The 19,738-nt window shown below is 43.7% G+C and overlaps 1 protein-coding gene across 3 annotated transcripts in view; it reads right to left on the bottom strand.

Moving 5' to 3' along the window:
* The window catches only part of LHCGR (luteinizing hormone/choriogonadotropin receptor), a 119,164-nt gene extending 100,104 nt beyond the window's left edge, over positions 1-19,060 (bottom strand). For all 3 annotated transcript variants that reach the window (XM_042932226.1, XM_042932227.1, XM_042932225.1), the window contains exons 1-2: positions 18,897-19,060; positions 189-260 (exon numbers count right to left, since the gene is read on the bottom strand). In XM_042932226.1, the coding sequence (XP_042788160.1) occupies positions 189-260; positions 18,897-19,060 (236 nt within the window). The remainder of the gene's footprint in view (positions 1-188; positions 261-18,896) is intronic.
* Positions 19,061-19,738: the final 678 nt, after the last annotated feature.

A 19,738-nucleotide genomic window follows, 5' to 3' on the forward strand; every position in this document is an offset into this window, starting at 1 on the left:
CTCTTGGAAATCGTACTTTTCTTCAAAGGTCCCTAGATATTATTTGTATTATAAAGATAAAAATCCTGGGGTTTCTTGAACACAATTTCTCTCCTAGAAGAATTATCCCCTTTCAACTATGTTTTCTCTTACAAAAGTTTTAATTATTCCAATTATGAATGTCTTTTGGTATGTAGTATCTTACTTACATTTTTACCACCTCATTAAGTCCTCTGAAAGCTTGAGATGGGATTAGTTTGATAGGGAGATAGGTGAGTGATCTAGAAAAGAAAAAAGGAAAGCCAAGAGTTTAATATTTAAGACTGGGTACCTTTCAAGTTCATGAATATATGTGTGTGTGTGTGTGTGTGTGTGTGTGTGTGTGTGTGTGTGTCTACAGTGTTCCAGACACTGGTTTCAGGTGGAGAATTCTAACTTACATCAATAAAGAGATGTGCCATAACTCACTCTTGGTCTTTATCAAAGATATTTATTTTGTATTAAGATGCTCAACTTTGGGATCAGACACACTGGAGTTCATATCTCCACAGGTGATCCTGAGGATGTTATTTAAGCCCTCTATTTCAGTTTCTTCATCTATAAAATTGGAATAATAATTCCAGCTTCACAGGGTTGTTACAATTAATCAAGATAAGCCATGTAAAGAACAGGGCTTGACACCAAGTAAATAGTTGATAAATAGTTCTAGGGTGGCCCCATTGGCCTGGTTGGGAAGATGGAAAAGAAACTGTCTTGGGTAAAGTAAAGAAATTACTGGTGAAAATACAGTTGGACACCAGGCAGGCAGGAGAAGGAAAGATTCACTAGGAACATGTTCCTATTTTGATCCATACCATCTTCCCCAGGTAGCCAATTTCAGTTTCCTCCCAACCAGAGCAGTTGGCTGCTATGGTTCAATCACATGGGCATCTCATGCCATTTTGGGAGAACATCTATAGACCATTTCCTTCAGGCACTTGCCTATATCCAGAGGAACAATCTAAGCATTCTGGAATAGAGATAAAAGTTATATGTTACCTAAAAGTTGAGAAAAGAGCAATTATTCAGCAATAGCAAAAGCAGAACGGGATGATATATGTGCGCTAAAGGAACCCCGTGTTCAGATAGCTCAGAAGAAAGTGTCTGCAAAGCAAGAATGAATGTTCAACTGATATTTATCAAGCATCTACAATGGTTGAGTGTTTTGGCCCAAGCATTGGCAGAGAGGAGGTGAGGGGACCAGGACATTTCAGGTGGGAAGTCAATGTCAGGAGTATGAGAGTGGAGGTGGGAGATGCTGCCTTGCTTTTCATGTGTCTATGAAGCACACTGTCTTAGTTGCCAGGAAAGAACATCTTCTGCATCATGAGTGCATTTAATCAGTGAGCTGTCTTGCAGTCTCGGAAGGGACTTGCTATGGTATAAGGTGCTATATGAGCAGTGCACACCTGCCTATAACCTTACAGTCACACAATGGTATGAGTTGGGTATTTCCCTTCGATAGCAGAAGAACTAGATCACAAAGAGATTCAGTAGCCCAAACAAAGTAACACGAGCAAGTAGACTGAGCCCAAAATGTTCTTTCTATGGTGAGATATTGGGCCGAAGTATGTGATTCCTAACCCAGTCCCTTTCTACCTCCCAACTTTACTGAGGAATAACTGACAAATATAATTGTATATATTGAAAGTGTACAATGTGATGATTTGATATACAGATGCATTGTGGAATCATTACAGAGATCAAAATAATTAACATATCTGTCACCTCACATAGTTAACTCTTCTTTTTTGGGGGGCAGGAGGTGAAAAAACTTAAAATCTACTGTCAGCAGCTTTCATATATATAAAACCATATTGTTAACTATAGTTACCATGCTGTACATTAGATAATCAGATCATAGTCTTATAACTCAAAGTTTGTGTCCTTTTAGAAAAACATTTTTTTAATGTTTATTTATTTTTGAGGAGAGATTGAGAGAGTATAAGCAGGTGAGGGCAGAGAGAGAGAGAGTGAGACCCAGAATCTGAAGCAGGCTCCAGGCTCTGAGCTGTCAGCACAGAACCCAATGCGGGGCTCCATCCTACAGACTGAGAGATCGTGACCTGAGCCGTAGTCAGATGCTTAACCAACTGAGCCACCCTGGTGCCCCAGAGTTTGTGCCCTTTGATTTATATTTCATTTCCCCCACCCTAGCCCCTGGCAACCATGATTCTCTTCTTTGTTTCTAGTAAATTGACTTTTTTTGGTTTGTTTGTTTTGTTTTAGATTTAGATGCTGTTTTGTTTTAGATTTCATATAAATGATATCATACAGTATTTGTCTTTGTCTGGCTTATTTCATTTGGCATAATGCCCTCCAAGTTGGTCTATGCTGTCACAAATGGCAGGATTTCCTTCTTTTTTATGGCTGAAAAATATTCCTCTGTGTGTGTGTGTGTGTGTGTGTGTGTGTGTGTCTGTGTGTGTGTGTGTATTTACCATTCATCCATTGAAGGACCCTCAGGTTGTTTCCATATCTTGGCTATTATGAATACTACTACAATGAACATGGGATACAGAGATCTCGTAGAGTTCATGATTTTATTTCCTTCTGATATATACCCAGGTAATCTATTCTCTCTCAGTGAGCAAGGTGGAGGGACAGGCATTGTGACCTTGTTTCTCTTGAGAGGAGAAATGCCACACTCTCACAATTTCTCCTGCAAAACAGCTTACCAACAGTTCCTCTCCAGGGGCTAATGCAAAGAAATTTCATTTCAGAAAAATACTTTTGCTCAACAGTCTCTTAGAGATGGTGCAACCTAGAAGAAGTAATCCAAACTGGGTCCTTTGATTTTATTCTTGAAGACAGTCCCACCAAGCACATTGTTCAATACCCAAACTTATTTAACAGGGCATCCAAGAAGAACAGGGACAGTGGGGGGAGAAATCTTCTTACCATGGCATGTTTGCTTCCTATATTTCTTCTGGAATCATGTCCGCTTGGCTTACTGATTAAAAACACAGTTTTATTGCTCTCTGCACTGCCAAGTCAATAAATTTCCAGAAGAGAAAGCTGTATTCTACTGTACCCCATGCAACATCAATAAAACTGACAGCCAAATTCTGATTCCAGAATCTTTATTGCTGGGGATAATGCAGTGCAGAACATATTTTGGAGAGTGTTTACATAAAAGCTTAAAACGAACCCTTCAGAGCTGTTTATTCATGCAAATGGAAGCCAGAAGCTGGAGCCTCTCAGCAGGCAGCCTCCCCATCCAAAAGGGAGTATAGTGTGGTTCCCAGGAGAGCACTTGGCTCAGATTTGACCAGGGAGGTTGCCTGAGCTTTTGATTGATGTAGGGATGAGGGATGAGGAGCAAAGGCTGGACAGAAGTGAGAGAAGCTGTAGCTCATGCACTGACCGTCCCCAGTGACTACAGAACAGCCCTGGTGCAAGATGAAATTTTGCAGTTGACGTTGATGCTGCAGCTCAGGAAAGGCAGTAGTGATGAGAGTAAAAATAAAGTTCCTACCAGAAAGGAGCCACTGAGCAAACAGTGGGTAGCTGTGTGGATGTGACTGGGGGGAGGAAGGGGCCTGGGGGCCAGAGAATGGGGAGACAGGTGAGGTGACGCAGGTGTACTGAGCTTTTGACGCTAGATGTGTTCTCATGAAGTGAGATGCAGAATGTGGTTCCATGAATCCAAAGCTGTTTTTCCCACTGACTTATATTTTTATTTTGGAAGTGTCATGTCTTTATTCCTGATTCATCTTCAGTTGGCAGCAGTTTCTAAGCATTCAAAGGCCTGTCTCCTGCATTTAAACGTTTGTTCATGTGGCCTGTGGTTGCCAATAACCATTTGAATGTACTCCCTTTGAAGGTGCTTCTTTCTCTGATGGGTGCTTTTATGAGGCCAGAAACTTTTAGCAATGTGAACAACTGCCTCCATAACCCTGCAGTTCTATTCCTGTATACACCCCAGAGAAATTCTGACACTGATACTTACGGTAACCTATGTAGGGATTTTCTTCATGGCACTGTGGCATGGTGGGGGGTGCGGGGTGTGGATGCAAACCGAGTGTCTGTTACTGAGTGAGAGAATGGTAGTGCACCTAACTAACAGGTCAGCTGTTAGAAGCAGGAGTCTAAAGGCACAGAGAACAGACTGTGTGGACCTTAGAATCATGGTGCTGAGAGCAATAAGAAAGTAATGATACGAAATCCTACTTGCAGAATTAAAATACATGCACACTAAACATTAGACATTTTAAGGGAAAACACCTAAGCACATATTAGGATGGTTGCCTATGGCCAGTTGAAAGGAAATGAGAGAAGGGGGTAAAATAAATAACTGAAAACAGTGACTTTGGATGGACTGGTGATAATGTTGCTTGAAGGAAGAAGTGTGATTGACTTAACCGTCTGCATCTGAGAGACAAAAAAAGAAAAGTTTTTTTTTTTTGATGTATTGAGTTCCCTTTTTTTTCCTTCCCTCCCCACTTCCTTCTTTTTTTCTGTGTTTGAAGTTAGGCCTATATGTATTCCAAGAATTGTGTGAACTTCAGGAACTCTTGTGGAAAGGCCTAGTCAATATGATTTGATATAGAGCAGCAGCCAGAGAGAACTGGGAAAAAAAGACCAAAGGCAAGGACAATTCAACGGCTCTGCTGTCCAGGGTCAAAAAAGGGAATGAAAGCTATTCATAAAGCAAAGACAAATAAAAGAGGGGCAGAGCCTTTTCTGTCTCAGACAAAGAGTGTGACACTTCCAAATGATGCAGCTCAGATGGTGGCAAAGAGCCAGGCTTCTTGGGCAAATGTGAGGTTGAACTTGCGGGATAGAAAGTTTTCTCTGCCTCCTAAATAGTGAATGAGAAGGAAGTTCATGTGTGTGTGGACCAATCCAGATACTTGTATTTTTTACATGTCACAGCTTGCTTTCTTGCTTTCTCTCTCTCCCTTTCCTCCCTCCCTCCCTTCCTTCCTCCTTCCTTCCTTCCTTCCTTCCTTCCTTCCTTCCTTCTGTCTTTCTTTTTACCATTTAAAATTTTGATTTTTAAATGAATGGATGATACAACACGGTGACACCTGGATTATGGCCAGATCCTATTTTCCTCAAGCACCTGTGCCACAGATGTTGAAACAAATACTTAGACAAGATGGCAAAGTGTGCCTTAGTTTCATCCATTATGAAAACTCCATTTATTCATGAATCCTGTCTGCAAGCCCCCAATCCTTCTGGTTATGGGTTAAAGTTAACATAGAAGCATTCTTTACAACCCTTTAGCATTGGAACTAAGCATTCACTCTAGTTCTGGGATCCTGTGATTGATCATGACTCTGGTGAAGTCCTGTGTCTTTCTGCATTGTCTACACTAAACCTAACAATATTTAGAGGGCAGGAGTACACCTGCAGTATCTTGAGTTACATTTGTTCCCCCTGACCTCATGTTGGTCCTTATTTTTTCCTTGATTCCTTATCCTGCAGCCTGTCTGGTCTCCTCAGAGTCCATCTAGAAGCGGAGCCCCTGACCACCCTTCTTCTTAGTCATCAGATCCTGATTCCTACATTCCTGACTCTTAGAAGACACTGCTAACCCAGAACAGTTCCTAGTTGCTATCTGGTTAGGTTCAACCTGGTATCTCTCACTGCTAGGTTCTGACTTTCAAACTGGGCCCCTGGCACAGATGGAGACTCTGTGCTGAGGCTGCCAGTACATTTGGGTTAGTTCTTGTAGAGGATGCTGTGGTGGGCTGCCAAAATCACCCTTCAGGACTGAGGCACTTATTCCCCCAGAGGCTGGGAGAGGGGGCAGCTTGAAGTTCCTGGCTGAGTTGCTCCCCTGGAATTACCCTCAGCCAAAGATTGCCACGTCGCCCAAGATCACATTTTCTCTCCTGGGCAGCATGCATCCAGTGACTGGCCAATGCAGGGTCCAGGCTTGGCCTCTTTGCCTCAAGGTGGGACTGGTCAGAAGGGCCATCCCACTTTCAGAGCTCCTTCCCATCCACTCTTTCACCTGGGCCCCAGACTCACTCCCCTTCCCAGCCAACCCCAATTGCCAAGTCATCAATGCACTCTGTGTCAGAAATCAGCACCAGGGGACAGTTTACAGATAAGCAAATAGCACTCACATAAACTCAGTCACCTTGAAGAAGGATAATGCCACATTATCAGGTCCTCCTTAATTGTTCCTAGGGCCTCTGGAATACTCAAGGGTGGGGCTTGACACCCTCTGACTTTTTTCTTCTGAGTTTAATAACACAGATGACCTTGGTAGGAGCCCGTTTGTCTACTCACTGGCTTGTTAATGAACCCTCAAAATAAAGTTAGCTGGAGAATTTCAGTGTGGAGGGCTGTGTCCTCCGTCAGTGAAACATAAGATTTAGAAATCCTTGCTTATAAAAACCTATCAATTGGGATACATTTGCATTTTCAAAAGATTCTTTGTTCTACAAAATGATTCCGTGGAAGGTACCTTTAAATAGCAAACTCCCTAGGTGAAGGGAAAATAGAGTTCAATTGACATACTCTCTCCTTTTAAAGATAGGTATTGCATGAAGCCAATTACGACTGTAGGTTCCCCACCGCCCCTTGGTTTTTAAGAGCTTGGATTGCATAAGGATTTCCAGGGCAGGACCACCTTCTGAAGCACACAGGCTGAGCAGGGCCAGAGGAAGATGAGAGCCAGGGAAAATGTCCTGCAGCAATCTGGACTCCCCAAAGACTGGGTTGAGTTCTAGGTCATCTTGTCAGACAGAGCCTTTACCTATCCTTCTGCCCAGCACAGCAGAAGTGAAATATTTTTATTCACTTCCCCCTAATTGTTTAGAAAAGCCATCTATATTATCGATTTAAGAAAGCTACAAACATCCATCTGTCTTTCACAGACAATTAGTTTATTGCTAGAGCTATACACCCTGAATTTTAAAATGCTATAAAATCAGAAGGAGGGAAAAAAGACAGAAATCAGAGACACTCAAAGCCTTTTTGCCTAATGAACTCATTGAAATGGGAGAGGGAAGCATTACTTTATTTAAAAAGAATATTAATGTTTTTGTATTTTTTACATAAGAACTTGTTCTAAATAGAATAGAGACTTAAGAATTTCTGTGTTGTTTTCAAAGCTGCTCAATAATTATAATAACCCTGCTTTCATCTTGGAATGAAATAAAAATGGCTTTCCCCATTCCAAATGATTTTAAATCATTGCATTTTCAAATGCATTGATCTACTTGGTAACTTCATTACTGGGTATGTCTTCATTTATTGGCCTCTTGTCTTCAGCATTTACCTAGAGGGAGCTGAGATGTCAATGTTACCTGAAATACTAAGTCAGTATAGATGGACATGCAATTTGTTCAGTTTTACATCAGAAAATTTGGAATGTTTCTTAAAAGTACATCCAGGGGCGCCTGGGTGTCTCAGCCGGTTAAGCATTGGACTTTGGCTCAGGTCATGATCTCACAGTTGGTGAGTTTGAGCCCCAAGTCAGGCTCTGCGCTGACAGCTCAGAGCCCACTTCAGATTCTCTGTCTCCCTCTCTCTCTGCCCCTCCCCTGCTTGTGTGCACTCTCTCTCTCTCTTTCTGTCTCAAAAATAAATAAACATTAAAAAAAAAGCCATCCAGGTGGTTTTCATTGTTTGGCTACTCCTTTAAACACTGTTTTAGACTCAAGTACTCAGGGTGAAAAGGCTCCTCACTTGATAGATGAAGAATCTTAAGAAAACTGAAATGATTTCCCTGAAACCACGTGGCAATTCAGTGGCAAATCTGGACTAGAACATAGGTCGCTTCGTTCCTGTGCTGTGTCCTTCACCAAACAAAACACATCAGTGCTGTTTCTTTGGGGGTTTGTTGATACACTCTGCTACACAATCCTCTGGTTCTCTGGTGAAACCTAGCCTTCTGATAGAACCATCAGTTTCTTGAGGGATGTGCTCACAGTCTTAAACTTCAAAGATGCTGCTCAAATTCTTGTTCCTCCATGGGACTACCTGAGTGGGTTTTCTTTCTTTCCCCTGTCCTCCTCAGCAAGAATGACTACTCAGTTTTTTTTTTTTTCTTGTACTGTTATTTGAGAACTTACCAGGTACCCTGTATGAATGTTTCCTCTGTTCCACCATTGAACACCCAGTCTCTGGTGGACTCTACCTTCATACTGTCTCTTGCTTCCAGCCTTTATTTCTTTCTCACTGCCACTTTTCTCGGGCATTCTTTTCTCCACCAGACTGTTCCATAGTGCTTGAGTTGGTTTCCTCTGAGCCTATCCTGGCTTTCCCCTAACTGGGCCAGATTAATCTTCCTGATAACTCCCCCCATGTTACTCTTCTTTCACTTAATCTTCTATGCCTCCCCTTTGCCTGTCCATTATCTACAAATGCCTCAGCCCTGCATTCAGGCCCTGAAAATAAAGCCTCAAACTTCATTTGCCACCCACTATTCCTCTCACATAACCCATACACTAAACTTGTGCAGTTCAATCAGGCAGCCACCAGCCACAAGTGGCCATTGAGTGCTTGAAATACAGTTCGAATCAAGATGCACTGTACATGTACCATATACACCAGATGTTGAAGACTTGGCAAGAAGAAGGAATATAAAGTATCTCCTTAATAGATTTTATGCTGATTAAATATTGAAATGATAATATTTTGTACACTTGGATTAAATGAAAATTGTTAAAATTGTGCCATTTAAAAACTTTTTAAGTGTGGCTATTAGAAAATGAAAACTACACATGTGACTGGCATTATATTTTTACTGGACAGTGCCATCTGGATAAATCAGACTACTGTACTTCCTGAACTTGCCCCACCCTTTTCTGTCTTCATTCACACTTTCACATTCAGACACTATCTGGCACATATACCCTTCTCTGCAGGTCAAATTCTACCCTTGGTTAAAGGTCTCTTTCAGGTGCTATATACTTTATAGAACATGCCTTCATCACCAATTGCATATGCCTTCTCTTTAGAAGCAGCACAATGGGACAGTGAAGAGTACAGACTCTGGAGCCAGAATGCCTGGGTTCAAATCATAGCTTCATTCCACATCTATAAAATAATGACACTAACTACCCCAGAGATTTTTGAGACTGAATAAGGAAATGTTTATACAATTATAATACAGCATCTAGCACAAGATAAGAGCACAGTAAGTACTTATAATTCACTTAATGTGAAAGATTCAAGCTACCCATGTTGCTTCTAGTGACAACTTTAACTTCCTTGTCAAGGGTAGAGGATTAGTGGGGGTGGGGTAGGGTGGGTTCAGTACTTTGAAATGGACTCTTCTATTTGTCATGGGTCACACTTTATAAAATATCTGTGACTTGTCCCTGACTCTTGAGTCTCTGCTGATTATAGATAAGACACCTGAGAGGGATGGTAGGTATTCCTACATTGTACCTTTCTTTTGGGCTCAGGTATCTCTTACAGGTGTCACCTGATAGCCCTTTAAAAAAAATGATAAAGAACAGCCTTCCATTAAATATTGCAACTCTAGGGGCCCCTGAATGGCTCAGTCGGTTGAGGGTCCAACTTGGGCTCAGGTCATGATCTCACAGTTCATGGGTTCGAGCCCTGCATCGGGCTCTGTGCTGACAGCTTGTTCTGAGCCTGGAGCCTGCTTTGGATTCTGTGTCTCCTTCTCTCTTTGCCCTCCCCCGCTCACACTCTGTCTCTCTCTGTCTCTCACAAATAAATGTTTAAATATATGTATATATATATATATATATATATATATATATATATATATATATAGGAACTCTAGAGAGCCACCCTGCAGAGTTCTCATTTGCTCATTCAGTTGGAACCCTCCCATTGGAAAGTGCAACTTGAGAGACTCTCCTCCAAGCAGACTTTCCAGAGCACCTAAGAAGCTGTGAGGAGTTTATGAATTATACTGTGAACCAAGATTTTCAAGAAGATTCCCTAGATAATGGATTTTCCAAGTCATTTGTGCAACAACTAAATTAAAAATATAAAGCCTCAGAGGAAAATGGTAAACACATCTAAGCCCTTACTCAAAACCCATTTAAAGTTTTCTAAAGACACAAGCAAAATAACCCAATCTTTACCCCCTAAACTGAATTCTTCTAGCAATAACATAACATGACAAGACTAACTCTGATAAATAAAACTACATGTTGAATTCTCCCCAGGGAATGTCTGCATTATCTGTAATGATTTCTCAAAAGTATTTTTTAGAAGCAGAGAATATTATGTTGTCAGGACAGTGACAATGCAGATATGCTTCAGGAAACTCTTCCATTACAAGCTCCTGTTCTAGACACTTAAAAACCTTTTTTTAAAAATGTTTATAATTTATTTTTGAGAGAGAGTGCAAGAGAGAGCACGCCAGAGCATGCACAAGTGGGGGAGAGGCAGAGAGAGACAGGGACACACAGAATCGGAAGCAGGCTCCGGGCGCTGAGCTGTCAGCACAGAACCTGACGTGGGGCTTGAACCCACAAAGTGTGAGATCATGACCTGAGCCAAAGTCGGCACTTAACTGACTGAGACACCCAGGCACCCCCAAAACTTTTTTTTAATGAGCCCATAAAAGCTGGTTGCAACTAAAATACTACATACTTCTAATTGATCTAAGGATGGATTTGAAGTGCCTGAAATTACTGGCATGTGTGCCTTCAATTTTTGCTAACTCCTCAGCAATCTGGTGGACACCAATTTGTGTGGTTGCCTGGCTCAAAACTGCCCCCCCCTTTTTGAAATGTTTATTTTTGAGAGAGAGCTCAAGCAGGGGAGGGGCAGAGAGAGAGGGGGACAGAGGAGCTGAAGTGGGCTCTGCACTGACAGCAGCGAACTCATGAATTGTGAGATCATGACCTGAGCCGAAGTTGGATGCTCAACTGACTGAACCACTCAGGTGCCCCCACAATGTCCCTTCTTTAGAGTCACTTCCTGGCTGGTTGCCTCTGGGTGGAGTGTCTCATTGACTGTGTCCCTATGCTCTTGCCTTAGGGGTGAGGCCTGAGGCAATCAGATTCTCTTTCTTAGGAATTTAACACTTGTCATAGGCAGGACTCCATGGAGCTGCTTCACTGTAAAGGTGGAATCTTGGGAAAAGGGAACTGACCTCTTGCTGCTAAAATGCCACATTCTCTCTGGATCTTGCCCACATCCTTCTACCTCCTTGTTCTTCTATCATGATTAAATATGTCAGAGTTGATTTCTGGTGCTTACAAATGAGAAAAACCTTAATCAGAGTCCCACCTAAGATTTCCTGGGGGAAGTAATCCTGTTCCATTGGGGATCCATAACATAGGGTGTGTGCTGGTGGTCAGTGAGAGAGCTGAAGGCTCTTAATCGTGAGTCCCCAGTGGCCTAAGTTGGTGTCAAAGACCAGGACTGAGCTTTTGGGATGACCACGTTGGCCTGGCTGCCACTGTAGAGGTGGTCTTGCAGGTGGTACACTGCAAGGTGTAAAGATCTACAGCTCAAGTGATGCCTCCACTGAGGTTTCTTCATTACTCAGACTAGAAGGGATGGCTCCTTCTTCTGAACTCCTACAAGACTTTATCACCTTCTGCATTTCCCTGCAGTCATCTGAGAATTAGTCCTCTCTCTCCCATGGCTGAAGACTGGGAGGTCTTGGAGGGCAGGGGTGGTGTCTACAGATTCTACAAGTTGTCCTGTACATTTCAGTATGGAGTTCCTCAATGGCAAACAGGTTTGACCTGAGGGTTTTCTGTGTGTCAGCCTGAGGCTGAGGATGGGGAATGGGGAACAGAAAAGACCCAGAATAGGCTCAGACGCTTTAGCTGGAGAGACACGACTAATCCAGTGGAATGATAGAAAACAGCCTATAATCAGGTGTTAGGTGGCATGTTTGAAAGGCAGTTCAGCCTGGCTTGACACGACTAGCCTATCAGACTCCAGGCAATAATGAGCTCTGCTATTTTGGGATTCTAACTTATTCACCTTCCAAGTTGAGAAGACCTAGTGGGTCATTTTCTCTAATTAACACCTCCCAGGAAGAAAACTATTCCATCAGGCCTGCCCCTTGGATGATAGGTAGTTTCTGTTCAACCTCATGCACCAGCTGTGGGTTTGTAGTCTTCTCTGTAGCATCAGATTGTTACAATCATACTTTGTAGTTATGTGGAACCTTTATTTCCCAGTACTTTTGGCTCTGCCATCTTGTGTATCTTCACCACAGTCAGCCCCACTCAGTCATGTCCCTTTTATAGACAGCACAGAGGTTTTATCACTAGCATGAACCCACAGTGCAAATTAGGGAAAGGGGACCTTGTGCTAGAACTCAGGTCTGCCCGGTCTTTGTCCTGTTGATCAATTCACATAGTTTGAGGGCTGAGTTGGACCCTACCTTGTCATACCAGAGCAGCCACTACCCCTGTGGGCTCAGGAATGCTGTCTGCTGCTGCTCATGAGGTAGAATTAGGAACCCAGGAGTCACCTGATTTCATCAGAGTCAAGGAGAAATGTAACGGCAGCAGGGGAAAACAAAACAAACCCTTCATTCCGAAAGTTGAGTTTTACTTATAAATTGGACTTTTCTGAGTTTGGCTCAAGTGGCATTAAAGAGCTGTGGTTCATGACCACACAGAGGGCAGCTGTGTGTGGTTTGCTGGCTGGGAGGGGGTGTCATCTCCCTGTGCGGCAGAAGGTAGGAGTAAATGAGGACCATGTAGAGAAGCTGCTAGAAGCTGCCCACTAAGTCAGAAAGCCCACCTGTCTGGTGGGTGGGATTATTTTAATTCCCCTCTTAAAAAATAGCTGGTGAGAAATTTGCTAAAATCTGCATTAAATATGATTTTTTGCACACCAAAGGGGAGCTGCCAGAACAGAATACATATGCTCCCATGGAGCCAGCCCCTTTGGGTCTGGAAGTGAGCAGCAGGGTCTCTCTCTATCACCATGACTCACGGGGCTTTAAAATCCCATCTGTGAGATCACAGTTATACATGGCCAAGACACCGTCTGGTGCAGCTACAATGAGAGATTACATTTTGGAAAAAAAGCTTTTGTACCTCAGTTCAAGACATGGAAAAGAAGCCAAACTGAGAGGCTTGGGAAGAAGATAGAGGGGGTGAAGGAGAAGAAATGGAGCCCTAAATTAATCGGACTTACTGCTTCTGAAATTTAAAAAAAAAATAAGGCAGAAAAAAACCTCAAGGAATTATTGCTTTCCAAGGGGGGAGCTGGGTCTGATGCCAGAGGAATTGGTGTGTGAACCTTTTTGGCTCTACATTTCCACTGAGATTTTGGGAACTCTGTTGCTTGCTTTTTTAGTGTCTTGCTAGGGGCCATCATTCACTGTCCCCCAGAAGGATGATTTTTAAACTAATAAAATCTGGTCCTTGCAAAGCTTCCCCCAAGGAGTCTGTTTATAGGCACAGCCAGGTTTAAGAATTGCTTGCAGGTATAGCTGGGAATGCTGAGTCAGAACTGAGGTTCAAGATCAACCTCTATCTTGGGCTTTTGCTTTGGTTGGGTGTGTGGGAGAAGTGGCGTTGGGAGATAGGACAAGAGCTTTATGAATTCTGAGATTGATTGATTGATTGATTGGTTTATTGTCATCTGGCCCATCTGCAGGGAAGCTGAGGCAGGGCCAAGCTGTTGTACCTTCAAGAACTTGGTCGGCTTCTCTATGTCCTGTGAACTCTTACCTTGTGCCCTGGACTGGGAACCCATGGGTCTCACTCCAGGCTCTCTGGGTGGTGGTCTCTCTCTTTGGTTTGTTTTAATGGATCCTGGGCTAAGGATGGATTTTGCTCTAATGAGTGAGTTAAAACAAACAAATAACAAAAACTAAAACAATTTGGATGGGACATACCAATATGGGTAAGCTTCCATTCTGGCTTCTCTGAAGCTGATATGTGTACTATGCCCGTTCAAAGGATAGACTGGGGGTCTGCAAAATCTGTAGCATAGATGCCGATTTAACACAACTCCCTCTGCTACCCATAGCACCTCCTCACCTCCCCATCCTCTAGGATGGAGATTTTTGAAATGACATTTAGATGCCGTACATCCCAACTAATACACATTTTTTTTTTTTTTGCATTGGTTCATTGTTCCTATTCAGCTGTCTGCTCAGTTTGATATCATAGTAGTTCAAGAAACACTTTGACCATAATACCCATGAAATTTGGGGATTCCCCAGTTGAATAAGACCTCTTCAAGTGGTTCTCACTTTAGCACAGTGATTCAAAACCAAGGGTGGGGGGTGGATTTTGCTCCCTTAGGAGCATTTGGCAAATGTCTAGAGTCATTTTTGGTGGTCATAATTTGGGAGGGCAGTGCTACTGGCATCTAGTGGGTGGAGGCCAGGGCTGCTGCTAAGCATCCCGTAGGGTACACGACAGCCCTCCACAACGTGTAATTATTTCGCCCCAGATGTCAAGTGTGCTGCGGTTGAGATACCTGCTCTGGCCGAAGAGGTTTATTTTGAATAAATGGTTACCTTATGGCAGGGTATATGCAAAAACATAGGTCAGTACAGCGTATCAAATGATGTGTGTATGGGAGTGGGAGACACTGGGGAGAGCTTCTTGGGGAAGTGACTCCGAGTCATGATTTTTATTGAATGCCTTTGTAATCAGCTGTCCAAGAATGACTCTGATGGAAAATCTATCAGTCAAGAATTATACATTGGGATTTTTTTTTCTTTTTGCACAACCCTCTAGGTAATGTAACTATTTCCGATGACTTGTATGTGTTCCCTTAAAAAAAAATTTCCCCAAAAGCCTGGGAGAGGCTTCAACAAGGAAGGATCCATTCAACTTTATTCTTTTCTACCCAGCCAGGAATCTGAATCTACTCTAATCTGTGTTTCTTCCACTAAGACTCTTCTTCTTATCTCTCCTTAAAGGTTCAGCCCCATAACCATTTGTCCATGGTACCTTCCCTTGCACATTTAAGCCCATAGTAATTGCTCTGCGTCCTGAATTCCTAGACCCTAGTTGCCTCTTTCCCTGCCCACACTGGTCTCTTGCATGTGTTTCTACCTGGATTGTGGGCTTCTCAAGGACTGGGGCCATGCCCTCCTCCTGTTAATTCCTCTACATCATTGAACACTGTCCTGGACCCTGATTTTCACTGAAGGTGGGAGAGGGAGAAGGACATTCAGGAACAATGTCAGGAGACTAATGCCTTCCTGTAACACTGGATTGATAGATACAGCACATTTTATCTTTTCAAAGTCTCTGGCCTGTGTCTTATAATAAAGCTTAAAGTTTAATCTCTGTTCAGTAGGCACAACATGCAAAAAATAAATTCCCATTATTATTATTAGCATTTTCTTACTAACAGATTTTTTAGAAGCTGTTTCCATATCAATAAGATCAACCTTTCTGTTGTCATAGAGACAAAGATCTTTATATAACCATGGACAAGGTGAGAATTTTTTTCCCCCTCTTCTTCCACTTGTCTGGAACTTATAAGACAAGGAAAAGGAAATGTTTTAAATCAATTTTTTTCTTTTACCTTTTTCCCCTCAATTAAAATGAGTGAGCATGTGGGAGGCTATTTTTTGTATCATATTTTAGTTTTTAAATATCTCAGTTTTTAATAAAACATGGAAAGTATAGAAAGATATGAATGATGGAACTGTGCCATTTTCAAAATGTGCAAGCAGTGGGCTTGTCAATGACAAACAATTACACTCCTTTTTTTTCCCCTTGTTGAAACCAAATAGTGGCCTTTACATGAAATCTTATAAGGCAGGACTACCAAGGCCTGGAATGATTAAAATGTAAATTAGCATCTACTGAGGGGCCAATGATGAAGTCTAAAATGCTGTGCTGTACTTGTCTCCTCCAACCCCCAGAAACATGAGTGCTCCCCTTCTTTCTTCAGAGCCAGACCCTGTGCATGACTTCATGCAAGACCACATCTCTCTGGGTGCCTTATTTCATAATTTCAGCTCTCTCCTCTTTATGAACTCCTGATAATTTGTTATCCATAGCATTTTTTTCCTATCTTGTGATTAGTGTTTACTATTTCATTCATTCATCATCAAGAGGATTTCAGTATGATGCTGTTCACTTTTCCTGTCTTCTGCCTCAATGTTAAGTTACACCTTTATCCATTTGTCTTCTTCCCTAGGACTCAGAAGTATCCCTCTCTCTAGGATTAACCCTTCTTCTATGATCTGAGACTGACACTGTCCTCCCACCCTCACTGAGACCTTACTTCACCAAATATCATTCTTCCCCCTCCCTTATGTCTTCAGTCTGTCCTTCTCCATGGATTCCTTCCCTTATTCCTCTTTGAAGACAAAAACAAACTTTTTCTCAATCCTGTATATTTTCCATATGTAGCAGAGTTTGGGGCTTTAATTTGATCATAGGTGCCTTTTGCAATAAATAGGTATTTTGTGTATGTATGTGTGTGAGGAGGCATATGGAGAGGGGAAGTATATGGCACAGGAAGTTTAAAACACACTTTTGCTTTCTACAAGATTATATCCTTCATGGAGAGCAATATCTTGGTTCTCAAACGTTTGCATGCACCAGACCACTTGGGGATCTTGTTAAAACACCAGCTGTTGCACTACATCCTCACAGCTTCTGATGCAGTAGATTGGGGATGGGGCCCAAGAGTATGCATGTCTAACATCCCAGGTGATGCTAACGCTGCTGGCCTAGGACCACACTTTGAGTAACACTGCCTTAAAGTGACTATCTTCCTGTCCCTTCTTATGTATTTCTCTTGGCACATGGATGTTGAGGTCACCTTATTGTGCCCATAGGGTTCTCACCTAAAGGAGGAGGTCATCTCTCAATTAACTGATTCTCAGGAAGCCTTACCTTGTGAGGGTCAGCATACTTGCCAACCTTACGTGTCTAAATGTCTAGAAGATGCTCTTGGTGTGGATGCCAAGATAGTGCATGTGAAGGGAGGAAGTTGAGGATTCTCCAGAATCCCTCAGGGATGGCCAAAGGTGTCAGAGCCTGGACGACTAGCTCCTTTTTGGGAGTGGGACTAGCCAGCTTCAGCATGCTAGCATTTCTTCTATTGTGCTTGCCTCCCACCTCTACCCCCAAACCCCTAAAATCTTTTTGAGGGGTTCTAGGCTTCTCTAAACTGTGCTATGGGGCAGTGGGAGAATTTGTTTTGTTTTGTACTTTCCACTTCAGCTTTCTCCAGGGAAGAGGTAGTCTCCAGAGGCCAACATGGTTTGGCAGCAGGAATTGTTGAGAGAGCTCAGTGAAGAGCTGAATCTGAGAGGACCTGGGAATGTATATATGTATGTATGTGTATGTGTGTATATTTACATGTATGTGTGTGTGTGTGTGTGTGTGTGTGTGTATTTAGGAAAAGGTAATTTCCTAAATACAAAGACAAACAATATAAAAACACAATTAACAGATGAAGTCCTGTCTTTGCTACTCAATAACAAAAAGGGACCATGGCCAAGTTATTCCATGTCTTTGGATCTCAGTTTCTTGAAATCTCTATGATAAGTACTGAGCGAGTGAGAAAGGCTGTTAGTGGCACCATCATTCATAAGAGCAAGAAGGGAGGTCAGGGAAGGACAAGGGCTGGGACTAGGAAGGCAGCTTCCATGAATCTGTTGATTGATTGAAACAAATTCTTTCAGCATGGTCCTCACCTTCAGGGAATTGAGCTGACAAGATAATTAATGGAAACTAATTAATATAAACCCCTCAGCCTTTAAACTGTATCTCTCAGCTGCAAACATTCCCTGTAGGCCACTAACTCTTTCAGGGGAGAGGCTCAGCCCCTCAGGAGGGAGGGGGGGGGGGATCCCTGACAGACTGTTTCAGCCCATGGAAGTGGGGAGGGGGGGGTTGCCTCTTTCTTCCCCAAGAATGAGATTCCATCACTGCCAATGGTTAGGACATAACCAAAACCTACTTTTGTAGTACTTTTCTTTCCTTTTTTTCTTTTAACAACTTTATTGAGATATAATTCATATACTATAATATTCACCCATTTAAAGTATACAGTGCAATGGTTTTTAGTATGTCTAGGGAGGAGTTGTGCAATCATCACCACAATCTGATTTTAAATAATTTTTGTTACCCCCAGAAGCCACAGCCATTAACAGTCACTGGGCCTTCACCCCTACCTGGCAGCTGTTAATCTGCTTTCTGTTGGTCTGGACATTTCATATAATAGAATCATATAATGTGTGGTACTTTTTCTAAATCGAAGAAAGGAGACACGGGACACTCTGATACACTAGTACAGAAGGCCCCTCCTCTCTTCACCCCATCACTTCAGCAAACCTCTTCCTGCCCCTACTTGCTGATGTATGCAATTCTTTTAACCTCCTTTGTAACCCGCTCTGTAAACGTGGAGGGCTGGGTGGCGTGTGGGAGGCGTGACGTAAGGCACACCTTGATCAGACCAGCAGATTGAAATGCAAGTACGTCTGAGAAAGGGTAGGGCAGTGACTCGTATGCCTACTAAGCGGTACACTAGGGAGGCGGCGGGCGAACCAGCAATCCCAGGCGAGTGACCAGGTCACCCCTTGCCGTAGGGCCTGACCACCCCATTCCTAGTGGAGCACAGGGTGTCAGAGGTCACAGTAACCTTCACCGACCTGGCTAGCACAAAGGTCAAGGCCACTTTCGACTTCCAAGCAGTGGCAGGGAGCAGGCCTTCCCTTGTGGCTTCTGGGCAATTCCACGCCCTTTGCTGCAGCCCCAGTGGGGGAAATCACGGCCCTGGGTCCACCAGGGGCTGCAGGGGGTGCCAGCAGGAGGGGCCCTAACCCAAGGCGCGGCTTGGCACGGGATGGCAGAGACAGTCCCCAAGCTTTGCATTCTCATCACTCTAAAAGGTGGTGGAGTTTGACAGGGCGCAGCCTTTTTCTCCAAGCTTCCAGGTTAAAGGAGCCAAAGAGTGGGGAAGCAGAGTGGCCCGGAGCGAGGAGCGAGCGAGGGTCCCGTAGCAGGGCGCCGCGTACTCACAGTAGGGTGAGGCCGGCCCGTGGGCCGGGGCAGCGCAGGGCGCCGTCGGGCGGGCAGCTGCAGGGCTCGGGGCAGTGCGCCCGGGGAAGCGCCCGCGGCGTCAGCAGCAGCGGCAGCAACAGCGGCGCCAGCAGCGGCCGCAGCGCGTGGAACCGCCGCCCCATGGCTGGCGGAGCCTGAGCGCGGGCTGTTGCGGCTGGGCGGGTGCCCTGACCAGCCCCAGAGTGCTGCCGGCGCCCCTCTCCCCGCCCCTTGGCCTACCCTCCCCCTTCTCCCGTGCCCGCCCGCCCTCCACTGCTGAGACTGTGCTGTGCCTAAACCTGGGGCAGTGGCCTGCGACCCCATCCCCTCCTTTCCCTGCTGCTTTCCCTGGTCGGCCTTGTTCTCTACATCTGCGAATGGCCCGATTATAGGAAGTAGTGTGGTAATGGTGACTGCTTTGGACGAGGGGTAGGGAGCTCTGAGTCCTCACCCTGACTCTGCTGTAACGGAGTGTGAAGTTGGGTGAATGTTGTCACTTCCAGGAACCTCTCTTATTTCATCTGTGAAAGGGGCAGATGGATACTTTGCTCTGCCCAGATGCTTCTTCCTTCTCAGCCCCAAATTCTTTTCCCTTCTCCCCCACCAGCTCTCTCCACACAAGTAATTTCTGACCTCTCAACTTACCAAGCAATTTCTCTGTATTTTTCTTGGTAGTAAGCACTTTCTTCCTTATAGTTATTTGAGCCCGTTCTATATCTATATATCCACTATAGATTGTGACATCCTAGAGAACAAAATCCAGTTCAGATTTATTTGTCTGTTCCTGGCTTCTACATGTTAAGTCTCTAATGAAGATTTGT

Source organism: Panthera leo, chromosome A3 (genome assembly GCF_018350215.1).
Source record: "Panthera leo isolate Ple1 chromosome A3, P.leo_Ple1_pat1.1, whole genome shotgun sequence".
NCBI lineage: Eukaryota > Metazoa > Chordata > Mammalia > Carnivora > Felidae > Panthera > Panthera leo.